Below are 13,566 nucleotides of genomic sequence, written 5' to 3'. Positions count from 1 at the left end.
TTACAACATGTCTCTCAAACAAATCATTTTGTGTCATCTCTTAACTAATAGTATCATGACATGTAATGTATGTGGCTCCCTCTACACTTCTATAGCAAAACTTTATTTCATTTGGCAGTATTTTACTTCAGATATCATTTTTTTGTATGCTTTGTGCTTCCCATGTAACAATTGTTTTTTTCACACACAGTGTTTCATTTTTGAGTTTTATACCATGTTATTCTTGTTGCTTTATTTCTGCACTTGACAATGTGGGAATATTATTTTGCGTTATAAATATCACTTCAGTGTCACACCAATAACCAGTGTTTTGTCTCTGCCTCAGGTGCAGTGGTCCAACAGTAGATCTCTTTATTTTTATGTGTTAGGAGGTTCAATGTTACACAGGTCAACTTTTTTCCTCGGACATTGCCCATGTTCCTCCTGTGTTGGGTGAAATTATTCATACTAACAGGGATTTTGATCATTTTTTTTCAACGTTTAGAGTTTGCCATTCTTTCCCAGTTGTAGCCTGAATAATCACCTAGGCCTGATTTGGTCTTCACAGATTTTATATCTCAGGTATGTAATTTTATATCCATTTCTCCTATCTCTTATTCACTTCATCCTTTCTAATGACATGAACAGTCTTCTCAACCATTGTTGGTATTTCCTCCTTCCCCCCTGATATTTGGGTACAAGCAGACCTATTTATCTTGCATTTAAGTGAGTGAATAACATGCCCTACTCAAGAACGTCTAACCAGGATGGCTTTTCTTACCATCATATGGACCAATGTATTTCTAGATGGGTATTTATTGTGTTCATTGTCACCTCTTTGTGGGGTGTCTTCCCAGTCTAATGCTAGTTTTACCCATGCCCAGTATTGTTGCTTTTGTCTAACTAATCTTCTTTGGTATCCTTCTTTCATACATCTCCTGTTGGAAGCTTTCTCTGCATTAGCCCACACATTGTCCTTGACTCTAGTGTTACGTACGTGGTTTCTTTACTGTTGGGACCTAACAGGTGGCTATGCAATATTGGATTGTTTATATTTTGTGCATGAAACTTGTATCTAACAGGACCTGATACTGTTTATATTTTGTGTTGGACTCAAGCCTGTTGCAGACATATTTGATGAATGAAAATGCAAGACTGGAAGGACATGGAAAAGGCCTAGAAGTTGGGTTTGCAAAACTTCTATAAACCCCTAATGAAATTAAGTAAGAAATATTGGTAGAAAGTGAAGAACATGTATTAAGTAAAGGATAAAATGTTATCTTAAGATAGTATAATTCTTATCATAGATATAACTATATAAGGAAAGATACAACATAAAGCCTGACAAATAAGTAAAAACAACTCAGAATCAAAATACTTTAACCAATGCACAAAGTAATGAAATATAAACCCTATTGTAATAAAAAACCTACCAGAAGAATTCTACAAGCATAGAGAGGAAATGCTGCTGTTACTATAGACAAAGATAATGTTGTTTTAAGCTACAAGTCCTAGTTCAAGACAGCCATTATACAAAGCCAAAGACTAACCTAAAAGCTAGCACAAAATAAAATATAAGAAAAAGATAAAAAATAATTTAAAACAACTAAAGCACCTGCAGTACACCTCAGAATAATTTCAAACTTACTTAAAACTCACAAGTAAATCTTTCTGTATCCACAGTAAACTGTAGAGATTCACACTAGATATAAGACAAGTAGAACATCCTTACATATAAAGAAAGCAACCACAAGATATAAGCAGTTTGATGTATTAAACCTGTAATGTAATGTACAACCCTTGAAACACTATAGATTCTCTATTAACAAACAAAATGATAGAACTTTCAAATAATTTGCCTCACTGACATTCTCCAAGATAAAAGTACCCACAACCTAGTCTGATAAAACAATGTTCTCCTAACATGAACATAAACATTATCAACAATAAAAAGGTATTAGGGATTACTTAAGGCCCAAAGTAAACATTACCAACAACAAGAAGGGCTTCTTCAATGTCTCTAGGTAAACATTACCAATAACAACAAGGGCTTCTTCAGTTCTCTAGGTAAACATTACCAATAACAAGAAGGGCTTCTTCAATGTGTCAAGGTAAATGCTACCAACAACAAGAAGGGCTTCTTCAATGTCTCTAGGTAAACACTACCAATAACAAGAAGGGCTTCTTCAGTTTTCTAGGTAAACATTATCAATAACAAGAAGGGCTTCTTCAGTGTCTCAAGGTAAACATTACCAATAACAAGAAGGGCTTCTTCAGTGTCTCTAGGTAAACACTACCAATAACAAGAAGGGCTTCTTCAATGTCTTTAGGTAAACATTACCAACAACAAGAAGGGCTTCTTCAGTGTTTCAAGGTAAACATTACCAACAACAAGAAGGGCTTCTTCAGTGTCTCAAGGTAAACATTACCAATAACAAGAAGGGCTTCTTCAGTGTCTCTAGGTAAACATTACCAACAACAAGAAGGGCTTCTTCAATGTCTCTAGGTAAACACTACCAATAACAAGAAGGGCTTCTTCAATGTCTTTAGGTAAACACTACCAATAACAAGAAGGGCTTCTTCAGTGTCTCTAGGTAAACATTACCAATAACAAGAAGGGCTTCTTCAATGTGTCAAGGTAAATGCTACCAACAACAAGAAGGGCTTCTTCAGTGTCTCTAGGTAAACATTACCAATAACAAGAAGGGCTTCTTCAATGTGTCAAGGTAAATGCTACCAACAACAAGAAGGGCTTCTTCAGTGTCTCTAGGTAAACATTACCAATAACAAGAAGGGCTTCTTCAATGTCTGAAGGTAAATGTTACCAACAACAAGAAGGGCTTCTTCAATGTCTCTAGGTAAACACTACCAATAACAAGAAGGGCTTCTTCAATGTCTCTAGGTAAGCATTACCAATAACAAGAAGGGCTTCTTCAGTGTCTCTAGGTAAACATTACCAAAAAGAAGAAGGGCTTCTTCAATGTCTGAAGGTAAATGTTACCAACAACAAGAAGGGCTTCTTCAGTGTTTCAAGGTAAACATTACCAACAACAAGAAGGGCTTCTTCAATGTCTCAAGGTAAACATTACCAACAACAAGAAGGGCTTCTTCAATGTCTCTAGGTAAACACTACCAATAACAAGAAGGGCTTCTTCAATGTCTCTAGGTAAGCATTACCAATAACAAGAAGGGCTTCTTCAGTGTCTCTAGGTAAACATTACCAAAAGAAGAAGGGCTTCTTCAGTGTCTGAAGGTAAATGTTACCAACAACAAGAAGGGCTTCTTCAGTGTTTCAAGGTAAACATTACCAACAACAAGAAGGGCTTCTTCAGTGTCTCAAGGTAAACATTACCAACAACAAGAAGGGCTTCTTCAATGTCTCTAGGTAAACACTACCAATAACAAGAAGGGCTTCTTCAATGTCTCTAGGTAAGCATTACCAATAACAAGAAGGGCTTCTTCAGTGTCTCTAGGTAAACATTACCAAAAAGAAGAAGGGCTTCTTCAATGTCTGAAGGTAAATGTTACCAACAACAAGAAGGGCTTCTTCAATGTCTCTAGGTAAACACTACCAATAACAAGAAGGGCTTCTTCAATGTCTCTAGGTAAGCATTACCAATAACAAGAAGGGCTTCTTCAGTGTCTCTAGGTAAACATTACCAAAAAGAAGAAGGGCTTCTTCAATGTCTGAAGGTAAATGTTACCAACAACAAGAAGGGCTTCTTCAGTGTTTCAAGGTAAACATTACCAACAACAAGAAGGGCTTCTTCAATGTCTCAAGGTAAACATTACCAACAACAAGAAGGGCTTCTTCAATGTCTCAAGGTAAACACTACCAATAACAAGAAGGGCTTCTTCAATGTCTCTAGGTAAGCATTACCAATAACAAGAAGGGCTTCTTCAGTGTCTCTAGGTAAACATTACCAACAACAAGAAGGGCTTCTTCAATGTCTCAAGGTAAACATTACCAACAACAAGAAGGGCTTCTTCAATGTCTCTAGGTAAACACTACCAATAACAAGAAGGGCTTCTTCAATGTCTCTAGGTAAGCATTACCAATAACAAGAAGGGCTTCTTCAGTGTTTCAAGGTAAACATTACCAACAACAAGAAGGGCTTCTTCAGTGTCTCTAGGTAAACACTACCAATAACAAAAAGGGCTTCTTCAGTGTCTCAAGGTAAACACTACCAACAACAAGAAGGGCTTCTTCAATGTCTCTAGGTAAACATTACCAATAACAAGAAGGGCTTGTTCAATGTCTTTAAGTAAACACTACCAAGAACAAGAAGGGCTTGTTCAGTGTCTCAAGGTAAACTCTACCAACAACAAGAAGGGCTTCCTCAGTGTCTCAAGGTAACACCATTTTTTCAAAAGTGTCACGTTGTCCTATCCAGTTGCTGCCCATTTCATCTTAGTTTATTCAAATACATGAATCACTGATACCAAACCTGCCAAATTCTCTACTAACAAACAATGGCTGGTATTGAAAGTTTAGGGAAGTGATGTTTCTGGTTTGTTTGATATATGATGTGTATGTAACAAATTCATTGTTAACAGTGTTAGTACTGAAACTGTTGTTAACTGGCACTAGCTCTGTATCAAATGTTGCTGTGTTTTTTAAGTAATTGTTTTCATTTTATTATTGTGTAGCAATCAACAAAGTTATGTTAGATTTGTGTTGGCAAAAAGCTTGAAGGTTTGTTGAGATAGTTAAGTAGAAACTTAAGATCATTAAAAAAAAAGACATTTTGAACCAAATACAAGAAAGTTACAGTTTTCTGTTTTCCACGATGTAAGTACACTTGTTTTTTATTGTAATATTTATTTTGGGCCTTAAACTGATAGAGTACACCATATATGTTAAGTTCTTATTGTACACAAGTAAACACAGCAAGAAAAATTATAATATTTAAGTGTACTTATATAATACATTATAAATATTTATTTATTTAAATTATTTTTTAACTTAGCTCTTGTACCCTATGAGGTTGTTGTTCAACAATTGGCAACAGATACAGTTAGTTGTGGAACTTCTATAGGTATTGGAGGTGGTCTTTTCTCCTGTGGAAGCTATGCACAGGTAGCACTTGTATGTTTGGTGGTAAGTTGTGTTTTCCATAAGTTTTGTTTAGGCTCAACACAAAGTTTCTCTACTTTATTATTTGACAGGTTGTACCTTCTTGCATCATTTAATCCTTACATGAGTTCTGATTTTGATTATTATTCATCATTTGATGACAAATACCTCATTTAATTTTGCCTTCGCATGACTACAAGTCTTATAATTTTGGTGGCCATTCATAATTATAATTTTTCTGTACAGAAAATCAGGTTTTATTAATTTTATGTTATTTTTGTTTACGCTAATGATTCTAGTTATCTTAACTAATACTCTTTAAATATTATTTCTGTGTTATATTTGGTATATTCTTTTAATTTATACAATGTTTATATTTTGAGTTTTCTTACCTTTGTATTTCACTCTGTGTTTAAACCTATTGCAGTGGGGTTATGTATTTTGCACAACCTTGTAAACACCATTTATCTATAATGGTATAGGTGCTATAACTTATTATAATGATATATGTACTATAACTTATTATATCCTCACATAATTTGACAATCTTTCAGTAAACTTTAACAATCTTTGTAAAAAAAAACAAAAAACAGAATCTTTAAGTATTTTCACTCAGAGCTTGTGTTCAATTGTATTGTATCTGAATGTTGACTGCTCTAAGTGTAAAGGGATTTTCATATCAATATTAAAAATGATTTTCTTCACCTGAAAGTTTTCAAATCATATTTGCATAAACCACAAATTCTTCAAAAATAAAACAACAAAAAATGTGGTAAAAGGTCCTGGTAAATATAGCCAAAATTGCAATTTTCAAATAACCATAAAAGTTCAAGTACTTACGGTTAAAAACAGAAAACCACCTTGGAAATATTTTTCTCTTGTTCTGTTTTAGCACTGTCTGCAGTATAAGGATGGAACTGGAACTTGTGAGGTAAACTATCGTCTGCTTAAAGCAATAACCAAATAAAAATTATTTTCACATAATAGGTGCAGCAGACTTTGGCAGTATTTTTAAAGTTCAAAGTTGTTGTGAATGGCAGAAACCAAATAAACTGCAGGAGTAAACAAAGACAAAACCTGAATGTACGTGTGAAGCCACAACTTGGATGTATGTTCATGCATGGATAAAACGTCCATTTTGATGTATGTTCCAGGCCATGCAGGGACAAAACCTCCATTTTGATGTATGTTCTAGGCCATGCAGGGACAAAACCTCCATTTTGATGTATGTTCTAGGCCATTCAGGGATAAAACCTCCATTTTGATGTATGTTCTAGGCCATGCAGGGACAAAACCTCCATTTTGATGTATGTTCTAGGCCATTCAGGGATAAAACCTACATTTTGATGTATGTTCTAGGCCATTCAGGGATAAAACCTCCATTTTGATGTATGTTCCAGGCCATGCAGGGATAAAACCTCCATTTTGATGTGTGTGCCATGCCATACACAAAGTTATTCAAGAAAGCTGGCAAGAGATGCCCTTTATCAGATATAGTGTAAACTGTACAAACAGAATATCAACATTTTTTGTACTAGTAATATAAAAGTGACAACCATGGAAAGCCTTCTTCAATGTTTAGAGGGAAAAAAAAGTGTCTTATGGGGTAGATAGAGAACATTGTTTGGAATGTTCTAAATTTGATCAGAGTTGTGTATGCTAAATTCAATATTGTAAAAGGTGTTACTTTCTGTAGTAGTAGCATCCTATCATGGAAACATAAACAATTTCATGAAATAACAAACTTTACCTGATATATGGAGGATAGATTTATGTCTGTCATATGGAGAAGGATTTTAATAATTTAATTTTATGATTGGTTAACATCAAAGAATTAAGACAAGTTATGAATACAGTACTGGCATTTTTAAATACATTTGTTTCGGACTTGAAACAGCCATTACTGGCATGTGAAGTTTGGTCTTTCACTAACCTGCTGATCTGAGGCACAGCTCCATTTTATTATAGATGATATTAACCCCACAACCATCAGTGCATTAATAATATACCATTACATTTTTAATACTATATATTATCATCAGTGAAATATTTTTGTCCTCTTGCCAAGCAGTATTTCCTTTGTTTCACATATAATAAACACTATACTGTTCTTCCACTTATTAGGTCCTCATACTTAAACAGATAAAGTAGTTGCGTGCTGCTTTATCTCTGAATTTCCACATGTACAAACAAGGAAAGGTGTCTTTTTGTTTTTAATGTGATTATTTTGTACCATTAGGTGGAAGAAGAAAAGTACCATGTTGGAGTAAAATGGCTTCGAGAATTGTTATACCAAACACAGTTCACTGCTGAACGAGTTCACGTACAAGCAAATAAGATGGTGAATGAAATTGCTGAGCTGAAACGCAAAGGATCCAAAATTGCAAGTACAGCAATGGCGAATATTTGTTTCACAAGCCAGAGTAACCACTGGACAGCCAGTATGATTCGACAGTGCAATTTCCTAAAAAACATCCTTCAAAGCATTAAGACCAACCCTGAACTGGTAATGTACAACATACATAACTCTTTAGTTTTATTCAACAGTAATGTTTAGGAGATTATGTTTGTAAAATCTTCATATTGTAGTTATTACCATGTTTTCAACAGTCCTTCACAACAGTAATGTAAGATACTTAAATACTTCATACAGTAGTTATTACCATGTTTAAACAGTCCTTCACAACAGTAATGTAAGATACATAAATACTTCTTACTGTAGTTATTACCATGTTTAAACAGTCCTTCACAACAGTAATGTAAGATACTTAAATACTTCATACAGTAGTTATTACCATGTTTAAACAGTCCTTCACAACAGTAATGTAAGATACTTAAATACTTCATACAGTAGTTATTACCATATTTAAACAGTCCTTCACAACAGTAATGTAAGATACTTAAATACTTCATACAGTAGTTATTACCATTTTTAAACAGTCCTTCACAACAGTGGTGTAAGATACATAAATACTTCATACAGTAGTTATTACCATGTTTAAACAGTCCTTCACAACAGTAATGTAAGATACTTAAATACTTCATACAGTAGTTATTACCATGTTTAAACAGTCCTTCACAACAGTAATGTAAGATACTTAAATACTTCATATAGTAGTTATTACCATGTTTAAACAGTCCTTCACAACAGTAATGTAAGATACTTAAATACTTCATACAGTAGTTATTACCATGTTTAAACAGTCCTTCACAACAGTAATGTAAGATACTTAAATACTTCATATAGTAGTTATTACCATGTTTAAACAGTCCTTCACAACAGTAATGTAAGATACTTAAATACTTCATACAGTAGTTATTACCATGTTTAAACAGTCCTTCACAACAGTAATGTAAGATACATAAATACTTCATACAGTAGTTATTACCATGTTTAAACAGCCCTTCACAACAGTAATGTAAGATACATAAATACTTCATACAGTAGTTATTACCATGTTTAAACAGCCCTTCACAACAGTGGTGTAAGGTATTTAAATACTTCTTACTGTAGTTATTACCATGTTTAAACAGTCCTTCACAACAGTAATGTAAGATACATAAATACTTCATACAGTAGTTATTACCATGTTTAAACAGTCCTTCACAACAGTAATGTAAGATACTTAAATACTTCATACAGTAGTTATTACCATATTTAAACAGTCCTTCACAACAGTAATGTAAGATACTTAAATACTTCATACAGTAGTTATTACCATGTTTAAACAGTCCTTCACAACAGTAATGTAAGATACTTAAATACTTCATACAGTAGTTATTACCATGTTTAAACAGTCCTTCACAACAGTAATGTAAGATACTTAAATACTTCTTACTGTAGTTATTACCATGTTTAAACAGCCCTTCACAACAGTAATGTAAGATACTTAAATACTTCATACAGTAGTTATTACCATGTTTAAACAGTCCTTCACAACAGTAATGTAAGATACTTAAATACTTCTTACTGTAGTTATTACTATGTTTAAACAGCCCTTCACAACAGTAATGTAAGATACATAAATACTTCATACAGTAGTTATTACCATGTTTAAACAGTCCTTCACAACAGTAATGTAAGATACTTAAATACTTCTTACTGTAGTTATTACCATGTTTAAACAGCCCTTCACAACAGTAATGTGAGATACATAAATACTTCATACAGTAGTTATTACCATGTTTAAACAGTCCTTCACAACAGTAATGTAAGATACTTAAATACTTCTTACTGTAGTTATTACCATGTTTAAACAGCCCTTCACAACAGTAATGTGAGATACATAAATACTTCATACAGTAGTTATTACCATGTTTAAACAGTCCTTCACAACAGTAATGTAAGATACATAAATACTTCATACAGTAGTTATTACCATGTTTAAACAGCCCTTCACAACAGTGGTGTAAGGTATTTAAATACTTCTTACTGTAGTTATTACCATGTTTAAACAGTCCTTCACAACAGTAATGTAAGATACTTAAATACTTCATACAGTAGTTATTACCATGTTTAAACAGTCCTTCACAACAGTAATGTAAGATACATAAATACTTCATACTGTAGTTATTACTATGTTTAAACAGCCCTTCACAACAGTAATGTAAGATACATAAATACTTCATACAGTAGTTATTACCATGTTTAAACAGTCCTTCACAACAGTAATGTAAGATACTTAAATACTTCTTACTGTAGTTATTACCATGTTTAAACAGCCCTTCACAACAGTAATGTGAGATACATAAATACTTCATACAGTAGTTATTACCATGTTTAAACAGTCCTTCACAACAGTAATGTAAGATACTTAAATACTTCTTACTGTAGTTATTACCATGTTTAAACAGCCCTTCACAACAGTAATGTGAGATACATAAATACTTCATACAGTAGTTATTACCATGTTTAAACAGTCCTTCACAACAGTAAAGTAGGATACATAAATACTTCATACAGTAGTTATTACCATGTTTAAACAGTCCTTCACAACAGTAATGTAAGATACATAAATACTTCATACAGTAGTTATTACCATGTTTAAACAGCCCTTCACAACAGTGGTGTAAGGTATTTAAATACTTCTTACTGTAGTTATTACCATGTTTAAACAGTCCTTCACAACAGTAATGTAAGATACTTAAATACTTCATACAGTAGTTATTACCATGTTTAAACAGTCCTTCACAACAGTAATGTAAGATACATAAATACTTCATACAGTAGTTATTACCATGTTTAAACAGTCCTTCACAACAGTAATGTAAGATACTTAAATACTTCTTACTGTAGTTATTACCATGTTTAAACAGCCCTTCACAACAGTAATGTGAGATACATAAATACTTCATACAGTAGTTATTACCATGTTTAAACAGTCCTTCACAACAGTAATGTAGGATACATAAATATTTCATACAGTAGTTATTACCATGTTTAAACAGTCCTTCACAACAGTAATGTAAGATACTTAAATACTTCTTACTGTAGTTATTACCATCTTTAAACAGCCCTTCACAACAGTAATGTGAGATACATAAATACTTCATACAGTAGTTATTACCATGTTTAAACAGTCCTTCACAACAGTAATGTAAGATACTTAAATACTTCATACAGTAGTTATTACCATGTTTAAACAGTCCTTCACAACAGTAATGTAAGATACATAAATACTTCATACAGTAGTTATTACCATGTTTAAACAGCCCTTCACAACAGTGGTGTAAGGTATTTAAATACTTCTTACTGTAGTTATTACCATGTTTAAACAGTCCTTCACAACAGTAATGTAAGATACATAAATACTTCATACAGTAGTTATTACCATGTTTAAACAGCCCTTCACAACAGTGGTGTAAGATATTTAAATACTTCTTACTGTAGTTATTACCATGTTTAAACAGCCATTCACAACAGTAATGTAAGATACATAAATACTTCATATAGTAGTTATTACCATGTTTAAACAGCCCTTCACAACAGTAATGTAAGATACTTAAACAATATTACCTGTCAATGTCTATTTTCAAAGTTAATTAGAATTATACATCTGTAATCTTGGTTAGAAATGTAATGTTTGTTGTCAGTATGTTATAAATATACATATTGTGTAATGGAAACAGGTTGTGTGGTCAATACTTTGACTTTATGAAATTCATTTTGTCTGAACTTGTAATGCTTTTCACAGGTCTTACTTCACCATATCTGCATTTTATATTGTTGATGTTATAAAAATTGCAACTTAGGTTTCTACACAAATGTTTGGTTTTCTGTGTCAAGGTGTTAGATTCCCTAAATCAACTTCGTCTTCAGATCACTGAGCCCCAGAATATTACGGTACACATGAATGCTAACGTAGAAAACCTTTCTAAGAAGTTTTCTCCTCGAATGCCATGGGAACAAGATTTTTTTCCCAATAAAGTTGAATTTGCAAAAATGAGGTATTTTCTGAATGTGTGTTTCTTAATAAATGAGAAAATCTTTAATGTCATTTATGTGTTTTAAATTCATTTTATTTTAAGATAATTTTATTGTGATAATACTTTCTAGTGTAGTTATGTGAACATTTCTGTTATTTATGTTCACGAAAACTGTCCTTTGTCATATGAGACCTAGTTTCTTATAGTAATGTTATTTGAACATGTGTAATATTTTGACAGATATTTAATTTCAATATATTTTTATCTTGGTGTACTTTATTATAAATTTTACCTTTAATGTTTCTAATTCATATGTGTGTAGACTTTCACGTGAATGTTTTGTTCACCACTTTTATTAATTTCTACATTTCATTATTTTACTTTGAAATAACAAATTTTATTTTTGTGGAATGTTTCACATTATGATTTTCTTTATTCAAGCACTTTGATGTAAATATAACTATTAAATTACATTATATGGTTTCACACAGTGAAGGAACGCTGCCATGTAAGAAGTTTCTTCGACCTTTAGGATCTGGCCCAAACAGTGTGGTAATTGGTGTTGGTGCAGTAGAGTCATCATACTTGATACAGGCAGTTTCCTGTATTGATAATCCAAAGGATCCAGATCTTCCTGCTCTGTTAGTTGCAATTCAGTACTTTACTCAGCTGGAAGTGAGTTTTATATTTCACATACTAGTTTCATAAATGTTATATAAGAAGTGGTTAGTCTTCACTATTTGTTATATAAGAAGTGGTAAGTCTTCACTATTTGTTATATAAGAAGTGGTAAGTCTTCACTATTTGTTATATAAGAAGTGGTAAGTCTTCACTATTTGTTATATAAGAAGTGGTTAGTCTTCACTATTTGTTATATAAGAAGTGGTTAGTCTTCACTATTTGTTATATAAGAAGTGGTAAGTCTTCACTATTTGTTATATAAGAAGTGGTAAGTCTTCACTATTTGTTATAAAAGAAGTGGTAAGTCTTCACTATTTGTTATATAAGAAGTGGTAAGTCTTCACTATTTGTTATAAAAGAAGTGGTTAGTCTTCACTATTTGTTATAAAAGAAGTGGTAAGTCTTCACTATTTGTTATAAAAGAAGTGGTAAGTCTTCACTATTTGTTATATAAGAAGTGGTTAGTCTTCACTATTTGTTATATAAGAAGTGGTAAGTCTTCACTATTTGTTATATAAGAAGTGGTAAGTCTTCACTATTTGTTATATAAGAAGTGGTAAGTCTTCACTATTTGTTATATAAGAAGTGGTAAGTCTTCACTATTTGTTATATAAGAAGTGGTAAGTCTTCACTATTTGTTATATAAGAAGTGATAAGTCTTCACTATTTGTTATATAAGAAGTGGTAAGTCTTCACTATTTGTTATATAAGAAGTGGTAAGTCTTCACTAGTGGTAAGTCTTCACTATTTGTTATATAAGAAGTGGTAAGTCTTCACTATTTGTTATATAAGAAGTGGTAAGTCTTCACTATTTGTTATATAAGAAGTGGTAAGTCTTCACTATTTGTTATATAAGAAGTGGTAAGTCTTCACTATTTGTTATATAAGAAGTGGTAAGTCTTCACTATTTGTTATAAAAGAAGTGGTTAGTCTTCACTATTTGTTATAAAAGAAGTGGTAAGTCTTCACTATTTGTTATAAAAGAAGTGGTAAGTCTTCACTATTTGTTATATAAGAAGTGGTAAGTCTTCACTATTTGTTATATAAGAAGAGGTTAGTCTTCACTATTTGTTATAAAAGAAGTGGTTAGTCTTCACTATTTGTTATAAAAGAAGTGGTAAGTCTTCACTATTTGTTATATAAGAAGTGGTAAGTCTTCACTAGTGGTAAGTCTTCACTATTTGTTATAAAAGAAGTGGTAAGTCTTCACTAGTGGTAAGTCTTCACTATTTGTTATAAAAGAAGTGGTAAGTCTTCACTATTTGTTATATAAGAAGTGGTAAGTCTTCACTATTTGTTATATAAGAAGTGGTAAGTCTTCACTAGTGGTAAGTCTTCACTATTTGTTATATAAGAAGTGGTTAGTCTTCACTATTTGTTATATAAGAAGTGGTAAGTCTTCA

General features: G+C 32.3%; 1 protein-coding gene and 1 long non-coding RNA gene across 5 annotated transcripts in view; one reads left to right on the top strand and one right to left on the bottom strand.

Annotated features, from left to right (window-relative positions):
- LOC143230139 (uncharacterized protein C05D11.1-like) overlaps window positions 1–13,566 on the top strand; it is an 84,171-nt gene that overhangs the window by 61,986 nt on the left and 8,619 nt on the right. Inside the window, exons 15-18 of the mRNA XM_076463202.1 lie at window positions 4,950–5,080; window positions 7,296–7,562; window positions 11,343–11,503; window positions 11,974–12,157. Coding sequence (XP_076319317.1) covers window positions 4,950–5,080; window positions 7,296–7,562; window positions 11,343–11,503; window positions 11,974–12,157 — 743 coding nt within the window. The remainder of the gene's footprint in view (window positions 1–4,949; window positions 5,081–7,295; window positions 7,563–11,342; window positions 11,504–11,973; window positions 12,158–13,566) is intronic.
- LOC143230140 (uncharacterized) overlaps window positions 11,984–13,566 on the bottom strand; it is a 41,653-nt gene continuing 40,070 nt past the window's right edge. For 3 of the 4 annotated variants that reach the window (XR_013016263.1, XR_013016264.1, XR_013016265.1), the window contains one exon: window positions 12,016–12,151. This is a non-coding gene — a long non-coding RNA (uncharacterized LOC143230140). Of the gene's footprint in view, window positions 12,152–13,566 lie in introns of all 4 variants that reach the window. The other variant, XR_013016266.1, reaches the window with a different exon arrangement.

The sequence above is a fragment of the Tachypleus tridentatus genome, chromosome 10 (genome assembly GCF_004210375.1).
Source record: "Tachypleus tridentatus isolate NWPU-2018 chromosome 10, ASM421037v1, whole genome shotgun sequence".
Classification (NCBI taxonomy): domain Eukaryota; kingdom Metazoa; phylum Arthropoda; class Merostomata; order Xiphosura; family Limulidae; genus Tachypleus; species Tachypleus tridentatus.
The sequence above is the reverse complement of the archived record's forward strand: the minus strand, read 5'-3'. Positions and strand labels throughout refer to the sequence as shown.